The sequence below is a fragment of the Numenius arquata genome, chromosome 9 (genome assembly GCF_964106895.1).
Source record: "Numenius arquata chromosome 9, bNumArq3.hap1.1, whole genome shotgun sequence".
Lineage (NCBI taxonomy): Eukaryota > Metazoa > Chordata > Aves > Charadriiformes > Scolopacidae > Numenius > Numenius arquata.
Window position 1 is genome coordinate 46,337,254 of NC_133584.1, and position 26,294 is coordinate 46,363,547.

The 26,294-nt window shown below is 37.9% G+C and overlaps 1 protein-coding gene across 3 annotated transcripts in view; it reads right to left on the reverse strand.

The window, feature by feature from the left end:
* Positions 1–4,477: 4,477 nt before the first annotated feature.
* Positions 4,478–26,294, reverse strand: part of NOL10 (nucleolar protein 10) — a 53,712-nt gene continuing 31,895 nt past the window's right edge. For 2 of the 3 annotated variants that reach the window (XM_074153113.1, XM_074153114.1), the window contains exons 13-20: positions 19,552–19,678; positions 17,346–17,425; positions 17,094–17,192; positions 16,374–16,463; positions 14,423–14,596; positions 13,773–14,020; positions 8,466–8,568; positions 4,665–5,092 (exon numbers count right to left, since the gene is read on the reverse strand). In XM_074153113.1, coding sequence (XP_074009214.1) covers positions 4,973–5,092; positions 8,466–8,568; positions 13,773–14,020; positions 14,423–14,596; positions 16,374–16,463; positions 17,094–17,192; positions 17,346–17,425; positions 19,552–19,678 — 1,041 coding nt within the window. In that variant the 3' untranslated portion in view covers positions 4,665–4,972. Of the gene's footprint in view, positions 5,093–8,465; positions 8,569–13,772; positions 14,021–14,422; positions 14,597–16,373; positions 16,464–17,093; positions 17,193–17,345; positions 17,426–19,551; positions 19,679–26,294 lie in introns of all 3 variants that reach the window. The other variant, XM_074153112.1, reaches the window with a different exon arrangement.

Below are 26,294 nucleotides of genomic sequence, written 5' to 3' on the forward strand. Positions count from 1 at the left end.
AGAGTCATCAGAGAGAGGAACAGGGGAGAGAGAGAGAATGCCTAAATTATAGGTGGGGGAATGGGTGTGGAAATTCGCAATACTCAGTTTTACAGACAGAATGACTTACGAACCGTGTCGTGAGGTTCCATCTAGACAGTCTCTGAAATGCAGGAATTCTTTTTCCTCCAGTCGTGTAAACTACAAACTCTGCTATATCTGGTTATTTTCTGCAGGCTGTGCTATAAATTGTTCATTTTGGTGATAGGACTACTTCTTCACATTCATCACAAAGAGTCAGTTGTTGAGTAAAATCGGCTTTGAAACACAGAGATAATGATCAAGAGCTGAAGTTTATTAATAGATTTATGTGCTTTCATTCAGTTTAAAAATCCCGTACTTCCCAAGATCAGACAAAATATATTAGCTATGGAAACAAGCCAAAAAAAGTATTTAATCTTTATGAAAGAGATAAAAAGATAAAACTAGTGAGTGATTCAGTTGAAGGATGGGACAAATGGGGAAAACGACTGCAGTCAATTAACGCTGCCTCTTCCTTATGCCCTACAACCATTCATAGAGTCACTGGGCTGGAGAGGTCCTCTAAAGTTCATTAATCCACCCCTGCTCCTCGAGACAGGCTCCACTATACCTGAAGGGTTCCTGCAGATGTTTAATCTCACATCAGAAGCCTTTTGGTGGACATTGCACAACCTCCCCAGGTAAGCTGCTGTACTGCTTCACTGTCCCTTCTGCAACTGGAAATTGGTCCTTTCTTCCTAGAATTCAAGTCTATTACTCGTTTTCCCACCTGGAAACATGGAGAATATGAATATAAAAGGCTGCTGCAAAGCAAGATGGAGTAACATGAAAACTTGTTACACCCTCCCTCACAACTCTTCCTGAGGCTGGGAATCTCAAATCACACCTGCTTCAAGCTCCATATATAAACGAACCCCGTGAGTATAAAAATGTGTGTATGTATTTTTCCACACACTTACTATTTATGCTGGGGAATATTTTAAATTACACTTCACTACTCTGTTCAGATATTAAGCACCAGCAGTGTGGTACAGTAACTTCTTTCATTGTTTTGTATAAACTGATGGATGTTCTCCATTTCAGACAATTACACCAGCCACAGGAGCACAGCATGCTTCTTGGCTTGGCAACAGCATTTTGGAAAGAACATTACACAAATAGTTTTGGTTCAGTGATTGTTCAATGACTAATAGCCTATCTGAAGTAAACTATACTACTTGTGGAATAAGAAAATACTGAAGTGTAGGTGACTCATCAGATCCAGGTCTTTTCTTTTATCTCACTAGTATTTCACTCACATCTAACCATTACCTGTCAGTTTATTTACATGGAGTTTTTAAACTGATTCTGACCACTAAATTCTCATGCATATGAAACAATCAGGGTTTCCATGAGGCTACAGCATCCGATCGCTCTTACCTTAGGGTATGAGCCTTAAATGTCAGAAAGGATCTCAGCAGCCTCTCAGCTTATAGCAATGGCAATACTGGATCAATCCTGATTCCTGCAGTATGGAAAATGAAGTACTGTTGAATGAAAAAAGGTTGATGTAGTCAGGCTGATAGCCAAGAAATGCCTGCTTTGGTTCCATTATGAAGTCAATTGGTTGCAATGATGTTGTGTTAACATGTCAGCTTCTACTGAAACTCTCAAATCTTCCCCCAGCTAGCTGTTCAAGGGCATTAACCTGCTTTATCAACCTCAAGAATCAAAACATGCTTCATTCCAGGTCCCTGCGTGGGACCTTAAGGCTCTGCTACCTCTCCCTCACCTTGCCAAGGGTTTGGCTCTCTGTACTGCAGGCCAGCTCTGGTAACAGTATGGCCAGACAGCTGGGGACCAGACTGCTAATGAGAAGTGGGAGAAAGACCTCTGAACAGCCCTGCCAGAGACCTGCCCCTGCTTTGCTCGGGAGCCACATCACCCTTAGTCCTCGCCTAAGCAATGCTGCAGGTGTGCCCGTGCCTGCCCAAGTGCCTCATGGATCCTGACCCGCTCACTTGACCTTGGACCTGCCTTGTCTCTCTGGTCTGTTGATTGAACCTCACTGCTGTCACCCTACTGTTCTTCTCGTTTGATAATTGCAGGACTGCACCTCCTCTCAGGGAGGTCACTGCCCCTGCCTGGTCACCCTGAGGTCCCAGCCTGCCTTCCCTCATAGAGCTGCCCACTCTTGGTGCTCCCTGATACCTCAAAAGCAAGGCTTGTGAGGAACCTCCAATCCCTATTTCCCCGAAAAGCTCTTGGGCTTGAACGTGTGCCAGGCAGCTCGGCGCAGCCTACCAGCTGTAGCTCACCTGCGTTCCAGAGCTCCAGCACTGGGCACCCTAAAGAGCCATGTCCCACTGTTAGTAAAATGCAAACATCGCACACTTCTCCTGACCAATGTGAGCAACATCTAAAAGAACACCACCCTCTTTCAAACTTTTAATAGTCATATCAAGTATAGGAAATCCACTTCTCTGGGTAACACCGATTCTAACCAGCTGCTGGTTCATGGAAAAAGCAGCATGAGATCAATTATTAGTTCAATTAGTTTATGAATTTTAAAATTATATGCTATCTTTAGAGACACGCTGGGTATCCCTCTGCCTGTATTAGAATGATGTGTCCTTCCTTCAGGAGTAAGGTTACAGCAGGAAAACACCTTTGGGACTACAGACCTGGTTTTGGTTAATTCTCTCTGGTCTTTCAAAATCTACACAGGCCACTAGCTATCTAACAGAGCATGAACTCAGTCACAGCCGAGATGGAGACTGCACAGAGCTTTCCTGCTTCTTCCCCTTCCACGAACGCCCTGTTCCACCACCACATTCTCACGCAAGCCCAGCGCACAAACAAAGAAACTGTTGAATGAAGAAATGTCCACAGGGTTCCTGGGCAAGGACAAGCAGACGAATTTACAAGGCAGTAGAGTCTTCCTCCTTGGAGGGGCACATCACAACCGGCCGTTACATCTGCCGTTCACGAACATTCAGATTCTTGAGCCAACTCCAATGTTCTCATTCACAAATGCTATCTGTGACCTCCAACTTTCTAGGATTGTTCTCCAGAATAGCTGATACCTATTATTCACACTTCTATCTTTAATTAGAAAGATTATAGCTATATATATATATATATAGCAATATATAGCTTGCTATATATTATAGCAAGATTATATGCAGAGTTTATACATTGCACCTAAAAATACAGCACATTTACAGGCAGTGCTTTGGAAACCCCAAGCAGTAGGGTCCACTGTAGAGCATCTGCTAAACAACAGAAGCTACTAAAAGTGCATCAAGCTTGTCTTCCAGTTTCCACGTTAGCTTTTTATAATATTCAAATCACAGCCACAGTCCTATCTTTGCAGGCATCTCACTGGTTATACCTAGTATATTTAAACAGCGTTTAAAGTGTATCCCAAATACCCTTTATGTGAAATAAATGGTGTGTTAAGCAAAGTTTGCATGTGCCTTTTCTCTAACAGTATGAAGTATGTTCTTTTAATCATACAGGCTCCAACCTAAATACAATCAATATTATCATGAGGCACTCTGTACATGCACAAAAACCAAAACATACACTGGCCTAAACCAGTGTCAGTAAGGAGAAACTCAAAACACAAAAAAATACAGTTTTCTGGTTTTTGGTTCAGGTTTTTTGTTGGTTTTGGGTTTTTTTAAGCTGAAAGTTGACCGTTTTCACTACCACTCTGCAAATCAATTGGCCCTTTTTTTTTTTTTACTGCTCTTGACAGACAATAAAATCATTGCTGAAATAAGATGCCTTAAACCATAAATGCACCTCTAGCCCTTGATCAAACATAATGGGATGTAGGCCTACCATGAGAAGGAACAAAGTCCTCTGAATTCCTGTTCTTACAGCACCAGTTCTGTCCACTTAATCCCCAATTCTCCACGTATCAACCATAACGGTGGCAAGTTTCCACCATTAATCTTTCCACATTCAGGCCAGCCATGGACATGAAGTGAACACACCTGAGCTGCAAGCAGACAAATTCCAAGAGATAATATAATGCTCCAGGGGAAAGATGTCACACTAGTAAAAACTTCAACTTGTCATTGCACTTGGATTTCAAAGGCCTGAATGTTATCAAAAGACAAGACTCACAAAAAGAGGGACATACCCTGGAGCAACCGCAACTGTATCACATTTTCTCAGTGGCTAGAGAGAAGTAATAACGGTACTTCTTGATATACAGCATGGGTGAGACTGACACGGGAATACTGGATAGTTTTGTGTTAAATAGAAAGCATGAGAAGCTTGCGGGCAATGCAGAGATTTGGCAGCTACTTGACCCCTTCGTACATCGGTGTGGCACGAGAGGTTTCCTTACAGAGTGACTTAGAGGAACCAAAATTTCTAAATTGAGGCATTCTCACTTTCCCTCATGACAACCATTTGTCCTCCTCCTGGCTACTAAGGCAACCCAAGAACACAAAGCCAAAGTCAGTTTTGAGGAACACAATTGTGTATCATCCTTCAAGAACCATGAAAGAAAAATTTGTTGTGCCCTTGTAAAGATAAGTTTTTAGCCAAAATAACTTACCCTTGATTTTCTATCTAAACAGTCACAAAGATTTCAGAAAGCAAAAACCCACAGCTCTTAAGTTAAATAAAAGACAGGCAGCCTTGTTGTATACATAAATTCTTATATAAAAGACATCCAGGGTTACACAATAACCAGTTGCAATAACCATTTGCTGCACAAATACAGCTCACACTGGAGTTTATAACACATCATACTTGTAGTGTCCTTTGGTCAATACTTCTACTTTCATAAACTCTTCAGTAATTAACGCAGGCTTTAGCAAGTTCTGGGTTTTGTGTTCATCAATTAATCAACATACAAATACATAGGTACTGTGTCCCAATTTGAAAAAGTCCCTTTTTCAAATGAAAAGTGAGATAAAAGAAATTTCTTAAAAAAATAACATATAATAAATCAATGGAACAGTCGTCCTCTTCCTCGTTTGCTCTTGAGATGACTAGCAGAACGCCTAAGAGTTTTCCTCTCTTGACGATGTTGTTTCTCAGCTTCCTGCTGTTTCTTTTGCTGCTCTGACTGGAATATTAAAACAAAAATAGACTCAGATTGTTGTAAACTTACACATCACCTCATTGTTCAAGTATGTATATATCAAGTCAGAATTCTGTTTAGGAAATCTGGAAGTGTTACTGTAAATGGTCTCATGCAATCTTGTCTTATACTGTACCTCTTGATTCCGGGTATCTCTAGGCATTATCATTCCAAGTAATTCAGAGCAAACATTTAAGACAAAGTTATCAAAAAACAGTGAAAAAAATCATGCATTTCAGATGAAAACCGATGTCTAAAAACAGACTGCAAAATTACACTCGAGAATTTATGTTTTAATGCCCTTAAGAAGGTAGAGCGCAATTTGAGGCTATTTAGTATCTACTTTGGTTAACTAGTATTACCACATTTAGTATTTGCACAAACGCATTTTAAAAGACAGAACAATTTGTTAAATTTGTTGAAACATATAGGTTCTCTAAAAAGTGTTCTCACAAGTTCTTGAAAGTGTTTGATATGCTGTATGCAATTTTAGAAAGACTTTCCACATGAAAATAATTTAAAATCTCTGCTCCTGTGCCACATGCTCTATTAATGTTTTTCCTCTTCATCAAAAACATGCTGAAAGGGTTTCATTTACATACCACATAGATGAATGACTCTTACAGCCATAAACTACTATTTTCGTTGGAAGACTAAGGCTTGTCTTCAAACTAAGCATAAATTTGAACTAGCAGACTGGAACTAGCCAAGCTCAGGCAACAGTCCATGCTATAAAATACTCTAAATATGCTATAATATACTCTAAATAAAATTAGAGCAATTTCAACAGCAGCACAGGATAAGTGCATTAACAGCGTGACAGAAATACTGGTCACACAGCTGCATCCCCCCTGCATCTAGATTTATAACCAGCAACACTCATATGTCAACCCATCTCTCCCTGAATGTCCCACTGAAGTATCTTTTAAACCTGAGCTGGCAATTTGCATGCACAGACATCATTTTGGCTGAGGTGCGATATGAACCAATTTACCAAATGTAGCAATAAGCCTGTACCAGCATCATGGTAATAAAAGCTGGTGGTCTTGAGACGTTGCTTAAATTTACGACTCCTGTTTCCACTGCAGGTAGGGAAACAAGAAACCTACTATGTGAAAATGTAAGTAGTTTCTGTCTCCAGACTTCGTCTGAAACAGTCTTGAGAAATCTTACTTAATGTAATGTTGACCGTTACTGCTAGTGCAGTGAAACTAAATTCTTGATTTGCTTCCGAAGCTTTGTTGTTGTTGGTTTGTTTTTTGGGTTTTTTTTTTTGTTTGTTTTTTTGGTTTTTTTAGAAGTCCTCTATACCTCCCTAGTAGTGTTAAGTACTTAGGTATTTTAGAAACCCTGCTATTTTGTCGTATCTATTTGCTATCATAAAGCATGCTGAAATTGAAAAACAGGATGTCACACTGTGGGAACCATACTAAAATCCCCTGAAAACTAAACTGTGACATATCAATGACAAACAATTCCATGGCTGGATCTGTCATTGCTTGCTGGGCATTTGGGAGGCTGCTAACATATCACAACTGTAGCAGCAAAGTTCAGTCTCAATTCCACTGATTTATAATGTCGAGTGATACCCATCCTACAGAAGCACAATTCTCTCTCCCACTAAATCTTCCTACCTACTCTTAAGTAAACTGCACTTTAAGGGAAGGGCATCACAAAGCAGAAGCTGATGATCAGAGTAACACTAAAATCCCTTTTTTGGCTTGCCAACTTCATCTCTTCATCCTCTGAAAAGGAGAGCCAAGACACAGCATACTGCATAATGTGACCTCTTCCTAGCTGTCTCTGCTCCATTCCCTGGGACTTCATAATATATACACGGGGTCTGTTTATTGGAGAGAAGACTTGCAAGTCTTATTTTGCTACTGTGTTGACAGGAGAAAAGATCTCCTCTATAGATGCTTTATTTTTTCTTTTAATTAGACTTTCAAATATCTTTTTAATGCAACGAGCACAATGTACGTATTTCAATAAAGCAACATCAGTTAACAGTTAGTACCAACATAATTAAAAAAAATAAAGCTATAGCATATCTGATAGAATCAAGCAGACATTGATGTATGTGTCTTCTACCCCTTTACTCCCAAATCTTCACAAAACTGTTAGTAAAAGGTGATCGTTCATCGCTCATCACCAATTGCAAGGTACCTTGTGGGTTTGCACTTTCTAATTTAAAGCTACTATAAAAAAGACCGTGCTTTGGAAGCCCTGCAGAGTCCATTTAAATAGCTGCAAGACACTAAACATATCAGTTACAGTAGTTGGTAAAATCCCCAGAACAACTCCCTGCACAGTGCTGCAGAGGAATCTGCGACTTATTCTACAGTCAACACATTTTAAATTCCAGCAATACAGCAATCAAAAACAGATGAAAAAGGGCATCTGCAAACAGAAAATAATCAGGTAAAACAAGTAAGGTAGAAATAGTCCCATAAATTTGGTTATTTAATTTTTTTTTTAAGGCATGCCTAATGTGACAATCAAATAAGGACTTTGCCATTCGTGTGACAGCAGTTTACAGGTGAGAATAATATTTGACCACTGGTAAGGAAATATGTATTATAGCAAAGAGGCTTACTGAGGAAAACCAGTTCTAACTGAAGTACATTTTGTCAGCTCAAGTTTCAATTAATATGGGTCTTCAGCTTTTATAATGTGTCCTTTCCCCAGTTCTCAAGTAATTTTGTAGCAAAAAAAAAAATAAAAAAAAAATCAAGTGTTCTACTGCAGTAGCAGATGCACACATGCATTTAGTTCTGCCCGCACTAGAAAGTAATCACCTGTCTGCAATCTACAAATTTCCTTAGGATGGGAAATCAACACCCTTTGGGAAAGTTAGATAGGCAGCAGTTAACTACACATTTCGAATGGAATTTGGCAAGTAGAACAGGACCAGAGCTCACTCCTGTGATCTGTGCTACACATGTTTGATGACAAAGGTGGAAAGCTCTGTTTTCATCATGCTGAGACCTAGTGACACTATCAACCAAGAGTCATGTACAGCATCCTGACTTGCAGACCAAGATCTGCTCAGTCCTGGCACTGGAGTCAGGTAAGGTCACAAGCTTCTGATGATATGTCTGCAAGTAAACTATCAAAAGATGGAAGGCAGTATTTTCCACCGGAATGTAAGATTTTATGAGTGCTGTCTGAGTTATAAGGGTATAAACACACAGTGTACTACCGGAGGCTTTCATTCTCTTGGCAAGAAGCAGAAGAGTTGGCAGCTTATAAAGAAATGAAGAGGGACATTTGTTTGACGGTTTTAAAGTTCCTGTTCTTTCATGCAAAAACTAAAGTTACTTGTGTATTATCTTAAAAAATTATATATATAGCTCACCTTCTTTAATTTGAATGTTGCCTGTTTGCTGCCTACTGTGGTATCAGACACATTGAGCGTGCCAAGCTTTTCTTCAAGCTTTAAACGATCTCCAAGAGTTTTCCTGCAGAGAATAATTAACATTAGTCCACATTCTTGCCATCTTTTTACTATAATAAAGGCTGATAATGCAGTCAAAACTAATCTCAATTTCTCTGAAACCCTGAAATGCCAAAAGTCTAAAAAATAAACATTCAGTAAACAGAAAAGACAAGTTCAAATTATTCCCTCCAGATATTGCTTTCAGTAGAGACACTTTAAATTTATGTAAAGTTCATTGCAACAGGACTCTCGTTGAGAGAGAAACCACACCCTTCTATTGCTATAGTTTTCTATGAAATGTCAGAAAAAGTCAGAAATATTCAGTTGCAGTAATAGATACATACACAAATGAAAAAAAAAAACCAGTAAGGCTGGATACATGCAGCCTTCTTGAAATCTTGCAATTTGTGGATTGGAAAGACTTTTGAGGGAAGGAAATAATCTTGACTATACATCAGAACGAACTCATCACCAAATGAACCACTTCACTGATAGAGACAAGCTACTTAATCCAAATACAAACGACCGTTCGGACACTGAGCCCGTAACAGTCTAATGTAAACAGTTTTCTACATAAAAGAACAATGCAAATGAGCAAATGTAATAAATAAGACAGGCCCCGGCCCCAGAGAGGAGCTCCATGTGAGCATACGCCTTCAATCGCACGGTGCTCATCGGGTAGTATCTGTGAGCAAGCTGGTGTAGAGCCTCTCCCCTGGGCACCGAGCTCCAGCATTTCTACAGAGGAGGGAGCTGTTGTGGTTGAAACCGATACTGCTTCCAGCTCTCCCCCACTGGAAGTCAGTGCCCCTACACAAGTAAGACACGTGGACGTGGCCCAGTTGCTCCTGGTTGCGAGCTGATATTTAATATCCCCCTTGCTGGCTTCAGTAAGTGGGGCTGTAAACTGGGACAGCTGAGGAGTGGCAATACAGCTTGTCCCCGCACAGCCTCCAGCACAGGGGGGCGACAGGCAGGGATGGGGCTGGCTTCAGCCACTCCAGAATAACACATGTATGATCAAACTCACTCTGCCACGCACTTAGAAAACATTTGCCTGACTGTATGAAATTAGTTGCTGCAATTCAAGATGCTGCTCTTGCTAGTGTCTTATTACATCTCTCTGAAGAAGGCCAAGAGACATTTTTTGTGCAAGTTTTAAAGCATGTCAACATAAAAATACAGACGATTAGCAGACACCAAAAGTCAATGGCATTTCTATGGATGAAGGGCTCGTGGATTGTGGCCTATGCATGAAGTATCTGAAGTCTGCTGAATTTTGGTTAAGGAGCCATTTTATGTAACAAAGACTTTTCAGGTTAACAATGAAAAATTACTGTCAAGAATTACTTTATTTCTCATGACTAGGTACTTTGATTGTATTTTTTTTTCTGTAGTATATTTTTCATTGAGTACATGTAAAAACTTGTTCCATCTGTGCGAATCAGGAAGACAAGCTAAGCCTTAGAGCTAACTATGGCAGAAGATCAGTCACCGACATTGTGGTGGGATTTCTACATTCAAGTCAAGTCCCATTTTTCTCCCCTTTGAAAGTGAACTGGAGAAATATGGCTACTACCCAGCAATTATTTAGCATGACTGCCCAGATGCAGCTTCAGTCAGGAAAAAAATTAAAATGAGGAGATATTAGCAAAACGCTGTGGGGTTGCAATTTTATGGAATAATTGCAGGTATGGCTGTATATATCTGAACACGTGCAGACCTCAGATGATAGTGAATTGCACACACTGATACACAAACACAACAGCTGGGTTGTTTGTTTTTCTTTTTTTAAAAAAAATCATCCTCAACAAATTGATTCAAGGGATACATTAACAATGTTATTAAAAGCAACTTCTCCTGCCCTACAGTAAAAAACAAACAAACAAAAAATTGCCCCAGCACTTCTTTTTGCCTCAAAGAGAACAGTTTTTCAGGACTTTTCCTGCTGTTTTACTTTAGCAATACCTAGGAATGTCAACTATGCTTTTGTTAGCTTTTTTTGACTTTCTTGGCCATCTCTGAAGATACATACATTGACTGTAATACTTTATAAAGCATGACTACTGTAGTTTTTAATGCTGACATGCTCTAACTTCCATAACAACCCTTTTAAAGGGACATCACAAAAATCAAAAGAGCTCTTGGCACACTGATAAAAACCCTTTCCTTTTATGGATCCTTTTCAGCTACGATGTAAAGAACTTACGCAGTAAGGAAACAAAGCAAAGTTTTGCATCTTTGCTACTACGTTCAGCAGGTTTTCATGTGTAAGCCTAAGAGTGCAAAAGGGGAACATGAAATGTACAGATTTGAGACAAGGTGGGTTGTTTTTTTTTTTTTCAACCATGAGTAAATTTTGCAGCTTTCCTGAGCAAAGAAATGCGTAGACTGTTGGTCTATGAGGAAATTTATAGTATGCACCGCTGCTTTAGAAGTTGGGCTTGGAGCCGTGCTGAGTCAGGAACACGTCGAAAGAAACACCCAGTTTTATATAAGCCATAAACTGTTTCCTCAGGTAGAACATTATACGATTAGAGGAAAAAAAGAACACCTAACCATTAAATGCATAGTGAAGGTATTAAGGTACTTAATTATATTGGTCACAGACCATCATTCCATAACTTGGATAAATGAAATCAAAGACAAACACGCCAGCCTCACCAGATTGTACATGCCACTACAGTCTTTCCAATTTTCAGTACGCTACTTCAATTAATTATTTTTATGCTGACTACTTATCACTGAATAAAGCCAGCAAAAGACATATTTAGGTATGTTCTTCATAAAATTCTAGTATGTAAAAATGCTTATTAACCAAACACGTTAGCTCACACACAGACTAAGTCATTATCGTTACAAAATCACGTCAGCTATACATTACAAGAAACGGATACCAACTGTTAATTTTTAAATTCCCTTTAAGAATTTGAGAAATATCAAACTTCGTACTCAGAACAACACTTGAATGAGCACAAATTGGATCAGTGAGAATAGAGGTAATGGGTTAGACAAAAATAAACAAAAATAATGGAAAGACAATTCAATGACAGCAACCCAGAAAAACATGAAGGATGTAATGCTGTCACATCCATTTTTTTTGTCTTCCTATTCTATCCTCAATTTTCTCTCCTTTTCATTTTTCAAACATTTTACATTACATCCCATCTGTGCATTTACCACACGGAGAGTATCTAACCTAAGACACCCTAATTATCCACCACACCATGCATTATATTCTGCAGAGAATTTGCAGCGAATCTTAAGACAGACTCTCTCTTCCCTAAAACTAGTCTTTTAGAAGTTGTTCCATGGTTTATGTCATCACTGATATTCCTCCATCCACTGGACAGATCTGTGGTATTTGCTTTCATTTTTCTCAAGCTGAAGCAATAATTTTTCTCCCTCTGTAAACCAGATGAAAGAATTTATTTTGTCCTGCGTCACACTGTACTAAATTTTTCTAAATGTTTCTCTTCCTTACACCTGTCTTGGCTTATTTACTTAACTTTCAGTATCCTTGTTCACATTTAAGCCTCCAATGTTTTGAATGAAACGAAACCTTAATACTTCAAATTGAATGTCCTTGAGAATTTCCTTTAGAGGTCAGCAGCTAAACTTGCGTAAAAGAACAGTATGCGAGTGGGCTGCAGCCATTGCTGCCTTTTAGGGAAGTATTTCAATGAGAATACAGTGCCATTTGACCACTGTCTCAGGCTCCTTTTCAAGTCACTTGCTAACATGACTATAAATCCAAGTACAATGTAAAAAAAAATCCTTAACCTACAATACTCTGTCAGAGTGTCCAGAGTGGATTTTCTCCTGACAAAGAAAAAAGAAATCTGACAGAAGTAAAAAGTCGCTTCATCTTCTGGAAGAAAGAAAAAAATAATCAGAAGAAAGCTGATGGACTCTAAGAATGTTAGTCTAGAATGAGTGGGTATATTCAATATAAAGAACAAATTAAAATCACCATGTGAACACACTTGCTGATAAAAAACAGTTAAGGAAAACATGGGAATCAGTTCTGCAGAACTGCTATAAACCCCAATTTATAAAAACTACTACTTCTACTTAAAGAGGTCTGACAGGCACAACATGGAAATCATAGACTACCAGAGTACTGTAGAAACACTCAGTAATACTTAAAGACCATTTTACATGATGGACAGGCTGAATCTTTATCAAATGTTTCTTGACACACCACCAGCGAACTTCCATCATGAACTAACTAGGTTGTAGAGTCAGTCATTACTGAGACAAAGAAACAGTCCCATTATCCATATTATTCACTTCCTTCTCTTTGACTGTATCATTTCATTCTAAGTAAAAACATAATGGCTATTACAAGATCCATCTAGCCCAGCAACTGTTTCCAACATTAGTCAAAATGTTGCTCTGCAACCAGCGTGCTGCAAGAACTTTGAAGCTATTGTCTGTCAAAGTTTTAATATTAGTGTCTCCGCTCCAAATAATAAAAGGCTATTAAATCTCATCTTCTGAAGGGCTTAACTCACCTCTGAAGAAAATAGTACCAATGAGATTTGCAGGTATTAAGCACCTCAAAGCCAAGTCCTTTGGTTTGACGTGCTCCTTAGACAGTACCCAATTACCCCAGCTGATCATCAATTTAAGGAAATCCACATTTAAAAAAAAGACTGAATTTTTGTATTGCAAAAAGAAAAACAGAAGTAGTGAGACCTGACAACATAAGGACAGCATAGTTTTTTTTTCAAGTTTCTGGATGCCATAAAAATACCCAGATAAAAGAAATTTTGTTTACCACCTTGATCCTACCCCCACAATAGTGACTTGTCATGCAGTATTTTACATCCTTTTAGAAGGTAAGATGAAAAACATCCAGACTGTCAACCTCATGCTGACACTGATGGAGAAATACAACCAGTCTCACAGGCATCAGTGCTGTTATTTGTGAAAGCAGCAGTTCACCAACACTTGAGTAATGGATGCCCAGATCTCACTTAGAATATTAATCTCTTACTCATCTCATTTGTGTTGTCTCTCTGCCATACTCTAAACATTGTATTTGTTTAACTACAAAACAAAGCTTTCAACAATTATGTCACTTTAAGTTATATTCTTGAATCGCCAGATGTGGCTTTACTAATAAGTGCTTCCAAGCCAAAATGCCACTGGCCTGTACTGTAAGAGAAATACTTGAGAATCAACCACCCCCAGCTATTAAAATAGGAACATTAGTCTTACTTCATTAATTTTTGTTTTTTGGCAGAGTCTTTGAAGCTTCTGAATTCCTCCCCTTCTTTAATCTCAAAAAACTGAGGTTTCAGTGATGTTTGCTGATCCTCCTTGAACCTTTCCTGCCGCTTTACTTTTTCCTCTTGGCGCAAAAGCTTGCGCTGTTTCCTGACCTCTTCAACCCAGCCTTTTTCATCATCTGAGCTCTCAGAACTTTCTGCATCACTTGCTTTTCCTTCTGGTTCTTCCTCCTCTTCCTGCAGACAAAAATAGTATAAAAATAAGAAACGATCAACTAATTTTCTTTTCAAACCATTCCTGCAATTGGAGTATGTGACAGCTTTAACACAGATACAGTTGAAGAGAACTAAAATTTGAACAAAAGCAGTAACAGCAAATGAAGCAGAAGATATATTACAAAATGGTTTCCACCTACATATTTTATGTTTTTCAAACCTATATTCATGTAGACACAATACCGTTCACATCTGAAAAACTAGGATAACATTATAAATTACACTTAATTACTGTAGCTGGTAAGACATTTTTGCATTGCCCCCATCTTCCCTTCTTTCTAGGGTGAAAATTCTGAATGCTTGAAACACAAAAAAAAAAAAAAATCTAAGGATTTTTCTTTATCCAAATGCAAAATATTTTACCTGTTCTTGTTCTTCCAGTTCCTCTAAGAGCTTTAGTTTCCTCTTTCTTTTCTCACTTATTTTAGAAACAAGTGGGTTAAGTAGCCTAAACTCTTCACTCTGCTCATCCACCTGGAAATCTGGATTCTCAAACATGACCTTAAACCGATCATCTTTGAGAAGGCTAGGCAGATTCTGGAAAAGAAGCAAAGCGTGAGTGAGTTATAAAATTCTGAAACAGACATTGGTAAAGTAAGTAACAAATTTTTAATTAAACAAAACTCAAAACCAGGATGTGAAATGCCAGTTGCTTTACCCTTCCAGGTTATATAAAAATCAAGATTTATGCTTATTATATTTTATTACTTTCACAAAGATCAAATAAGTATCATTCTAAGCTACCTGTAAGCAAGACAGGATTTTTTTTTTTTATGCACACTATAGACACCTTAAATACACAGTTACTAGTATTTTTGAATTATTTCTCATACATTCAGCCAGCTAGTCTGGAAATGTGTTGATATCTATTGACTAATCAGCAGTACCTCCAAGGCAAATACCCTGTCTGACGGGGATGATTCTACAACATGTACAACAAATTATCAGGGTAAACATGTCTTTATGCAATGCTTCTACTGTTTTACTGTAAATACATAAGCGTGTTTCTATACATCTTATAACACCTTTTCTTCACTGCCCACGCACACAGAATGGAAAAGGCAGTTTCATTCATGCCAAAGTAAAATGAACTCTGTGTAAATTATGCTACTGTTGAATTAGGAACAGTTCAAGCTACAGTTTCAGCTTATGTGAGTATCTGTTGCCATGACTTTAAAATTAATAAATACATAGCTTTTAATTATAAAAAGCAGATCTTTCAACATTGCCAAACTTATACCAGCATATTCAGACCACTTCAGCATTAAATTTTCATTGTTACTGAAGAAGTGGGGAAAAAAAAAATAATACGGAAAACAACAAATGTAAATTTCAAACACAGAAACTGTTGCAAATGTATGACTTGCAGTCACACAGCAAAAAACTAAACCCCAAAGCCTAAAATATATTGTTCTTCATAAGACACTAATGCCATTTCAGGAAAATAACCAGAACATGCATTTCATGTATGCTCATTTTAGTCCACTTCCTAACACAATCTATATGTACTCCTAGACAAGTAAGCACTCACTTATTGAGCTCACATTTCCATTGTAACACCGGTTTAGACAGTCTGCATTTAAGGTTTTGCCAAGACCTACTTTTTCAATAGTTCATGCTTCCTACGGTAACTGTAGGATCCTAACTGTAACACACAGGATGTCATTAGATGCCACATGAAGCTAATTCCGGCCTCTCATGAATGCTGCATTCCTGTGAGAATGAGCACCTATGAAGTGCTACCTATAGACAGCCCCACCTCCTACCAGATACTAAACATTAACTCATTTTTTTCCTTTAGACTCCACTTAGGATAAAAAAGGGTAATTTTCAACATCAGGAAGAATTCCTGTTGGATAAGAGCAAACCATTTTGGCTATTTTATAAAATGTAGTTAAGTGTATACACAAAGAAAGGAAATTGTCTTCAGTTTTACAGAAAGATCTATCTTGTCATGGTCACCACCAAAATACTAACAAATGCAAACAACAGGTCTTTTTCGAACAACTTCGGCATTGACTCTGCATTTAACTAGCTTCTGGAGTCTTATGAAGCCCATATCATCTTGACAGTGAGCATTTCATCATTTTAAGCTCTAAGTTACTACATGTCCTTTTTGGTGCTGCAGCTACAGCGAAGTTCACCTTAAAGCCACTTTTTCTAAAAAGTTATTTATGAGAAACAAAAGCAATGGAATTTTGAATCCGTTTGGCCAGATAACAAAATAACCACACCCACAAAAAAAAAATAAAAATCAATACTGTAAGCATTACTATTTCTTCACTTCCAGTTAGTCTCCAAAACCAAAGCTCACCTTCTGTTTCCTTTTTCTAGTAACCTGTTGCTCTTCTCCTTCTTCTTCAATCAATTTGAGTGCAAGCTCTTTATTGACTTTTGGAAGTTTCTAAAGAGAGGAAAGCAATTAATCAGCAAATTACTCTTTTACACATGCAAAAATTTACATACTTTATATTTGTAAGCATGAAGACAGAACTCTTATTCACTCTTATAACTTTTGCTGAAAAGCTCCTTGAATGGTTCCAAATATTTCTAGGTTCTAGTAAAGCTACAGGACTTGGAGAAAATTTAAGCAGAATTTTTGTATCGTTTCTTCCTTGCAATGCATCAGCTTTAGTACTCTAAAAGCAATTATCTCTCCTTGTAAGTTGAGAAAATTCAATCTACAATGCTACCAGCGACAAACACAATACTATTTTTATATATCTCTTTTCATAGTATTATTTTTTAATGGCTTAAGTCATAGAAACCACAAGTTTTACCAGTGGGTTACCCGCTCAAGTGGCAAATGCAATGAGAGCTGCTCTTTTACAGTTTGGTATCAGTCTCTCTTCTGTGGGAATCATACACATGGGAATTTTTTGGTTCCATTCAAAAAGTTCTATAAATGACTTTGTGTCTCTGACAATAAACAGAATCAAATCTTAAGTCACTACATCTCTGAGATACACTTAAGAATATATTACTCTTTATGAACAGTTCTCCCAGAAGTATATTCATTGTTTACAGGGTTTACCTTTAGTTGAACTCTCTGTGCACGTGTTTCTTCTATCTTCTGCCTTATTTTCTCTCTTCTGTATTCTTCATAGGCAAAGGGGTTGGCCATCATTTTTGCCTTTGAACAAGCACGAAGAAGTAAAAGGAAAACAACATTAATACAGGACATAGCCTGTTATTTGGAGGGGAAGAAAAACAACCCCAAAACACAAAACACAGCAAAAAACCCAACACGCAAGATTAAAAATTGACAAGGATTAAGCTTATTTACCTTATGATAAAGTCTTATGTCCATGAAAAAGCCATGCATATATGCTCTGAGCAACGATGATCCAATGAGATGAGCAAGGCCTGGGAAAAAAATTACAGAGGATTTCAAAGAGCTTTCATATATAAAGAACTCCTATTCCAAGCGGGCCACTTCACTTACCCAGTTCAAGACAAACAAGCACTGCCAACACAACACATCAATCTAAGAGTCACATCCATTACATCAAGACTAAGTAAAACCGCAAAAAAAAAATAAGAGCTTCAGAGCAACAAAATCCATTTTTCTTGTCATAATATATGTTCCTGTGCATTTTTTAAAAATGCCCACAAGCACTACGCTCCATAAAAGTTTACTAAGAAAAATTCAAGAGGGTATTTTTTCTAAAGTCCATAGATGTTTGACCATCACTTTTTTAGTGTGGTGTAGAGATGTTTTTAATTAAAGAGTTTTGCCTGGGGTCACTATCTTTGAAGAATCAACATGTTGAAAAAAAATACAGTACCACACATCAGGTCATAAAACTGTCACCCTGGGCCCTAACCTAAGTAAAAATTAAAATACTTAGAGTTCTCTGATTTTCCTTCCATGTATCTTCACAAAATTCCAAGACTGAGAAAAGGAAAAGCTTTTTATAGCAAAATACCCTCTACAGACCCCCAAATCTTTAGAAATTAAGAACTAACAAACCTCTAGAACTAAACGGTGCAAAAAAAAAAAAAGAAGTGAGCAACCGCTGTGCATCCCAGGAAGCAAAGTTGTCTCTAAAAATTTTTTTAACTGTTTCCAGGAAACAATCTTCCTGCGTATTCCAAAATGAGAGTACTCCAGCTAATGGCTAGTAATACAAAGAAACTTGGACAAATGAAATACAAAATACCCCCTAAGCTGGTTCTTCATTTGAAAGCTTGCATTTATGGGGAAACAAATTTTACTAAGTTCTAGTGAATTTAAAGTGAAATAACTATTCCCAGACAAATCTCTGTGTAGATGACATTACATTGGCTTATTCCCTTACAATTGGGATAAGGGTCTGCAGGTTACCTTCAGACCATCTATGCTAGAACTCTAACGCTGAAGATGCAGGTGCTTTGGATAAACTCCTCCTTGTATAGCATCCTGCCAGGCCAAAACCAACTTCTATATTCCATATTTCTCTTATGAGGAAAGGAGGAGGGACTTGGGTCTTTTTAGTCTAAAGAAGAGAAGACTGAGGGGGGATCTGATCAACGCCTATAAATACTTAAAGGATGGGGCCAGTCTTTTTTCAACAGTGCCCAGTGACAGGACAAGAGGAAATTGGCACAAACTTGAACATAGGAAGGTCCATCTAAACATGAGGAGGAACTTCTTTACTTTGAGAGTGGCAGAGCACTGGAACAGGCTGCCCAGAGAGGTGGTGGAGTCTCCGTCTCCGGAGACATTCAAAACCCGCCCGGACACGTTCCTGTGCAACCTGCTCGGGTGGACCTGCACTGTCAGAGGGGTTGGACTAGATGATCTCCAGAGGTCCCTTCCAACCCCATATCATTCTGTGATTCAGAGGTAAATTAACTAAACTGGAGCAAAACATTGCAATTAAAACACATAACAGACAGGAAAAAGACTAACTACCATGAGAGGAGCATGCTTACACCTTCTTTCATACATAATTTTTAGCATTCCAATTCCTTGAAACTGTGTTTCTATTAGCCCTAGAATGATTTGTATTTTCTGGAAATTACTACATTCAAATAGGGTAGCCTTTAGCAGATTTTGCTCTAAGTTTCACTGAATTTCACTGAATTTTTTTAGAGTTGGAAGGGACCGTATAGATCATCTAGTCCAACTCCCCTGCTGAAGTTCCAACATACTGTTTGAGCACATGAAAAATATTTTGAAAACTAAACAAACTTCTCTTCCTGTGTCTTCCATTTAGTGTCTGAAAGCACACAAAACAGATTCCTAGACATATTAAATCAGCAAATATCCATCATCTTCCTGGGATAAAAATCTGAGAAATACAAATATCCAGTGTTGCACTGGTTGGGAACCAAAGAACATAAAGCCATCAGTCTGGTATATTAATAACCAAGAAGACTGGAAGAAACCACTGCCAGTGAATTTCTATCAGTCCTCATACATCACATCAGAATTACAAAACTTACATGTGTAAATGATCAAAAACTGAACAGAGAGTCAGCTAAAGAGGATATTCAACTGTTTTTACCTAAATTTTCAAGGTCTTGTCTGGTAACAAATTTGTAATCATCATAAACTGTGCTCTCTGGATTCTCTTCTAGTTCTTCAGTCAAGTTGTCCAAGAAGGAACACCATTTTGGGGCAGGTCCTAAAACCTGTGGATATTATAGAAAGTTATAACATTATATATTTTCACAAAAAAAACCCACAACCCTACAGTTAGGCTCTCAGCTACTGTGCTGTAATGGAATGACAAATGAATTCCTTTGAAATCAAACAGACTTTAAGAGCAACAACAGTAAATTAAAATTACTGCTTGCATTACCAATAAGGAGTACTATAGATTATGTAAGCATTATTTTAATTTACACCATTTATTTCAGAGCAACAATCTACAGGTTTCAAGTTTAACTGTTTCAAGTTGTTCCAGTCTGATTAATTTATTAAAAGCTCAGAGCTGAACATTATAGACTAAATTATGAACCAATGGCACTAGATAGCAACTAATCTCTAACACACTGCTGGATCCTGAACTCATTGGGCTCACTACGCAATCATGTTAAATCCTGCTCTGCCCTATTTATTTTAATTAAAACACCATAGGTATATTTAATGTATTTTTATTCAAGGATAAACCCAGACTGTATGAACAGATAATGGGAAATATTTAAAAACTTGCATATTTCCACCATGAGGACAGGATTTATTTGAACAATATTACGTTGCACTATCATTGTACTTTTCCATACAAGCTTCCTCCAATTTCCCAAGTTAACAATTAACTCCCTTCACTTTTCCCTCCCGCTGTTCTGATTGAAATTCCTCTCTATACTGATGCATGCAGCCATACTCAACTGTTCCAGTACTATTATTTTAGTAGGTGAGTTAGCCGAATGGAAAAATTCAACACTATATTTTTCTCTCTAAAGCAAATCAGCTGACATTTTAGAACGCAAAGCGGCCAATTAACTCCTAGAGTGGGACTTCTGATGAGGCTTCTGATTTGTTTGCTAAAAATTTATGTTAAAAACTTTGCAGCCAACATAACCATGTGATTCAACAACATTTTAAGATCCTATTCAATTATGGAAACAAGTAGAAGTGATTTTATTATATATAAAATACATATAGTTTGCATTAACATGATAGTGTGGTAACAGTATGAGATAATGCTGTTCATTTAAAGAGAAATGTGTTACTAAGTCTTCTTTTGAAGACAACTATACATAAAACATTGTAAAATTGTATCCTAGACCATAATATTCTACTAATATTCCAGACTGTAACGCTCCAGACAATACTGTATTCTAGACCAGTGCTGTCTCTGTATCAAGTATGATTTATCTTCCAATACTCCAGCCCTAGCTGAGAATCATAACATGCCAAATGAAAAATTTCACTTTTTTTACAATGCTGTGTATTTTATTCCAATTAGTAAGAGCGTCCAAGGGAAGACCTAAGATGTCACTAACAGGAAAAACTTTACCTACTTAATGAATTAACCAAATCCCTGTGTCTGCTCCAGTAATACTCAGCTTAAACACTGTACAACCTTCAGATTGATTTCCTGCCAACGTTGAAGAAGGTTTTGTCTCCATCTTATCTTCATCCAGATTTTAATTTTTTCAGTTATTTCCCCCAAACCCACTTCTTCAAATCTAAATGCCAAGCTTTTATATTAATAAGAAAGCAGTCTAGATATATTAAACATACCACTGGTTTCCATGCCATTCAAGAAATCGGTTATCTGTGCTTCATTACCAGACCATCAAAGCATGACTGAGGTGGAGGAATCTTCTCTAAAGTTTACCTATAGTTTTGTTTTGGATGAAACCATCTGTCCTTCTTATAAAAAACAAGTTGCTTACTAACTAAAATTTTATTACAAGAGAAGTTTAGTTAAGTGCAAGTTTCTCTGCTGGAGATTATTAAGAACGAGATTACAGAATCCTTGACTCACATCCATTCCTATTAAAAGTTCCCCTTCATTCCATTTCGCTGACTCATCATGTAAAGATCTCTATCACTTCAATAAACCTTTTTCATCACTTCCATGTCTATGACACCATCTGCTCAAGCCTTACATGAGCGCATGTTGCTCATTTAGAACTCAGGCCACTCCAAGCAGTTAAGGTAATCCCCTGATGGGACTTTGAACAAATAACTAAAGCAGAAATCTCACAAATAAGGGTAAACAGTTTGCTCTTCAGCTGTAGCTCCACTCGCTGTTCCAAGTATCCCTGTACTCAAACCCTGATATTAAGAGTAAAACCTTTCATGGCACGTAATCTGTGCCGTGAAGTACATAAAACCAAAAGACCTGATTATTTGTTATAATCTGGGGACCCAATTGGATGATCAGATCACAGAAAACAAGGGAGAGGAAATGAGATAATTAACGGAAAAAAAGAGTGGCAAAATACCAGGAAAAAATAGAAAGTCCAACCATTATTTCACATGTAATCTGACAAAAAGGAAAACCCTACAGAGAGGTCTGCATATGTTTTATTATCTTATTTCCCTCTCTCCCACCCTAACGAAACCACTTGCCTACCTATTCTAGGACACCTTAGGAGCTTTGTTTTCTATATTAAAATGGAACATTTTTTAAAGCTTAGGAAGAAAATTAAAAATAGAAAAGGCAAACAACACAAGCCACAATGACAAAAACATAAACAAGAAGTGTCCTTCTCCTGCAATAGTAATTCTTCACAGAATTCAATTGCCACTGCAGAGCTTAATGCTCTGCTGTAATCCACTGTCAACCATCAGATGTGCCGGGATGATGCCAAGAACACTCTGAAAGGGCAAGCTCTACCATTCCTACGCCCAGCTACAAATGCAACAGATCAGAGGGCTGGTCTGCACTGGGCCACCAAGGATGAAACCCATCTGTCCCCCAAGTTCACAGGTCTCCATACAGCAGGTGTGCAGCAGGACAGTGGGAACCCTTTGGAGCTCCTGTCACCACTGCAGCCTGGTATGCAGTCCCTGCCAAACCCAGTCAACCATCCACGAAGCTGTGGAGTTTGGGTAGACTAATTAGTATAATTATCAATTTAGATCGGGAATGTCCGATTCTGTCATATCAAAGCGAGAAAAATGCACTGGAATTCACAGAAAGAATAAGAAAATATTATCGAGGTAGGTAATCTCATGCAACTTAACTGACAGCTCTCATTTTTACAATATTTATAATATAGCAAATAGGCTTCTCCGCAAGTTTTAGAAAAGCTGCACACAGCTAATGGGAAAATTGTTATTAAACATGAGCACATCTACACTTGGCATTACTCAAATATTTCTTAGGATAGGAAAAACAGGCATCATCAACAACAGGGATTAAACTAATATCTTTGCTATTTTCATTACTATTCGATTTTCAGTAGGATAACCACTTCTTCAGACAATTTCTGCCAATTGCTGGTGAATGTCAAGAAGATTCTTTGAAATTATTTTTGCCCATCAACAGAGGAGCCTCCCCTGCAGGCTGGGCCCTGCTGGCAGCAAACTGGGTGGGCTGCTCCCCTCCTTAACCGGCTGGGAATAGCAGCCAGGAGGTGACCAAAATGCACATTTTATCCCACATTGTGTCCCACCACCACGCTGCAAGGCTGAGTGGTAGCTGGGTCATGCCAGGCAGGGGACAAGGGGAGCAGCCCTCTCCTCCCCATGGCCGAGCCAGACGGACGGACTTACATGGGGGGCTTCCCACTGCAATACATGGGTAACACAGACATCTCGCCACTGCCCTTCGTGTCTCATACCAAGCCACAAGCAGCAAAGACGTGGGCTTTATAATTATTAGTATTGTGCCATCCGATATAAAATTTTTTTCTGTAGACATTAGAATGTCTTTTTTTTAAAAAAAAAAAAAAAAACTTTAGACACAGAAAACACAAAATTTCATGAGCTCAGCATGCAACTGAGCAGAGACAAGCACAAGGCCAAACTGTTCAAGAAAAGGAAGAGAAAAACGTTGACAGAAAGATATTTTTAAAAACTTGTAGAATAACTTCAAAAAACACACTTCTTTGTATTCTATTTTACAGGATGTTTAACAATAGTTTTGTAGCGCCACAAATCTTCTGTGGTACAGCTCTACAATGCCCTGTACTTACAGCCATGCTAATTCCTGAGCATTTCTGTTGAAAATACCACCCTGTCATCAGTCTGTAATTCCCCTGAAATTAATGAACTCTAGGACAGAGCAGGTATTATTCCCAACCCACAACAGATGTTCCTTATCTTCAATCTGGAACACCAGACAGCACTTGTACACTTTTAAATGCCACTCAACAGTCTGACAGCCAGCTCTGAAGAGCTCTTGGAGCAACAGAAAAACTGGGTCTAATCCTAACTAGTATTAAACATGCTCAACAACTTAAAAGAAGCCCAGGATGTGTAGCAGCTTCCAGAGTCAGATGTCACGAGATTTAAGTTAGAAGGCTTTGAACGCACATACAGATGAGTATTGTTTAGTATCTGTTTGAAGGTTTCAGGGACCAGTTCCACACGAGTCAACTGAACAGTTGCTCTTTTCTTGTCAGGGAGTCAAAGCAGGTTCCAAAATCTATTTTTCAAGATGTTAAATAGCAAGCCCCTGGAAGATTTCATACAAGGGAGTGATAAACTCTTCAGCTGTAAATAAGATGTCAAAATATATATTAAGACTCAACCAGCAGAAACTCCTCCCAACTTTCACTGATGTATTTTAGCAATCAGAAATACGCAAAATCTTCAGACAGCATAAGTCAGGTTTGAAAATAATTAACTAGAATTTGCAAAGTTTACACTGCCTGAATTCCCTCTAGAAGCCTAACTTAATGTACATGGCCATCATTCAACAAAACATTTCCAGAGGCTTTGGAAAGCAGAAGCGTTAGCTGCCGTGGCTGCACAAGACACCAACGTGCAGTTTCACAGAAACTTCACAGTTTCCCAAAAATTAGCACTGTAATGCTGTATCATACCATACGAATACAGTTAATAACAAATAAGTATGAAAATACATCATATCACTGCTCTTTCATAACATGTTTTAGAAGTAAAACTTTCCTTCAAAAATCTTGAAGTTGTTTGTGGCAGTACCTTCTATGGATTTTAATTTGGACTGCAAGACCTTCACCAGGCAGCAACAATGTACTAGTTAAATCATTCACTGCCATACAATTTGAATGTCGATTACAACAAAAATAGCATATTTTAACACCTTCAGAGCTCTGGGTACAGTGTATTGTGTAAAATTACTAAGATAAGAATTTTAATAACTGTAAGGCAAGATAGGAACTGGCTAACGAGAAACAGTTTATACTGAAAGGGGTGTTACTGCACAGAAAGTAGGTTACAAGTGAAGCTCCAAGGACTAGCCTATTAAATATTTTCAGTAATGACTACCACATATAGTAGGATAATGCCAATAAAATCTGCTGATGACAAGCTGTCACTCAAGAAGGGTCAAAACATCTCAGGGGAAAAAAGCTACCTTGATAACTAAGGTGATGGAAATTGGATGAACTGTGGAATCATAGAATCATTTAGGTTGGAAAAGACCTTTAAGATGATTGAGTCCAACCATTAAACCAGCACTGCCAAGTTCACCGCTAAACCATGTCCCTAAACCACATCTACATGTCTTTTAGATACCTCCAGGGATGGTGACTCCACCACTTCCCTGGACAGCCTGTTCCAACCCTTGACAGTCCTTTCAATGAAGAAATTTTTCCTAATATCCAATCTAAACCTCCCCATATGTAGCCAAATCACTATCAGCTGTGAAGAACAGAAAAGGAAAAAATTATACCAACTGATCACAAGACAATGAAACAATCATATAAGATCACTGTACTAGTATAGGATAGGAATAATGACTAAGTGGAGACCTCTTGAACTCCTCCAGGCAATAATGTTCAGGATACGAGAAAGCAAACTGTAGCAAGTACAGTGAAAGGCTGCTAGGATGATTTCTGAAACAATAATGCTTGCAGAATAAATACATGCAAAGTTGTCACAGTGACACTATAAATTAGAAAAGTTAGCTAAGCATCAGAGGAATGTGACTCTTGAACAGCCTTTTAATGGAGATAATGAGGAAGAAACAAACAACTAGTTTTCAGATTAAATCTGACATATTCATGGAAAAGATTATACAATCTGATAAAACAGGACTGGACTCCATGATTCAAGGAAACTCCTCCATTCCTCTCTTCTCATTTAAAAAAGACCAACCCAAACTTAAAGCACTTTAACAAGTTAGAGATTCTTTTCTAGACTAGAATTTCTTTAAATTAGATAAATTTTACACATATAACTCAATGACTTCACATACATATTTACCTGGAAGGAGACAAAAATAACTCTTTAGGGGAGAAAAAGAATAACAAAATCTTAATTTTGGTGTTTGGGCTTTTAAAAAAAAAAAAAGGTACAATTTTAAACTTTTGACAAGACACATTTACTGGAGAAAGCAAATGAACATCTATGCATGCATATTCTCAACTTCAGTCAGGCCATTTAACAGGAGAAAGAGATTACAGAAGGTCTAATGAGAGAGGAGAAAAAAAAAGGTGATCCCCAGGGTGTGGGCAGTGATTGAAATGTGCAATTGCATTTTAAACATAATTAGCTCCCTAATTGCATAGCCAAGTTTAATTAATGCAATTACATGAGTAATTAATTACTATCCATTTTAAGAGTACTGTTTTCAATGTTTTGTTCTCTAATTTTAAGAATTAGACAGATCTCAATATGTAATAACTTTGAAAAGTTTCC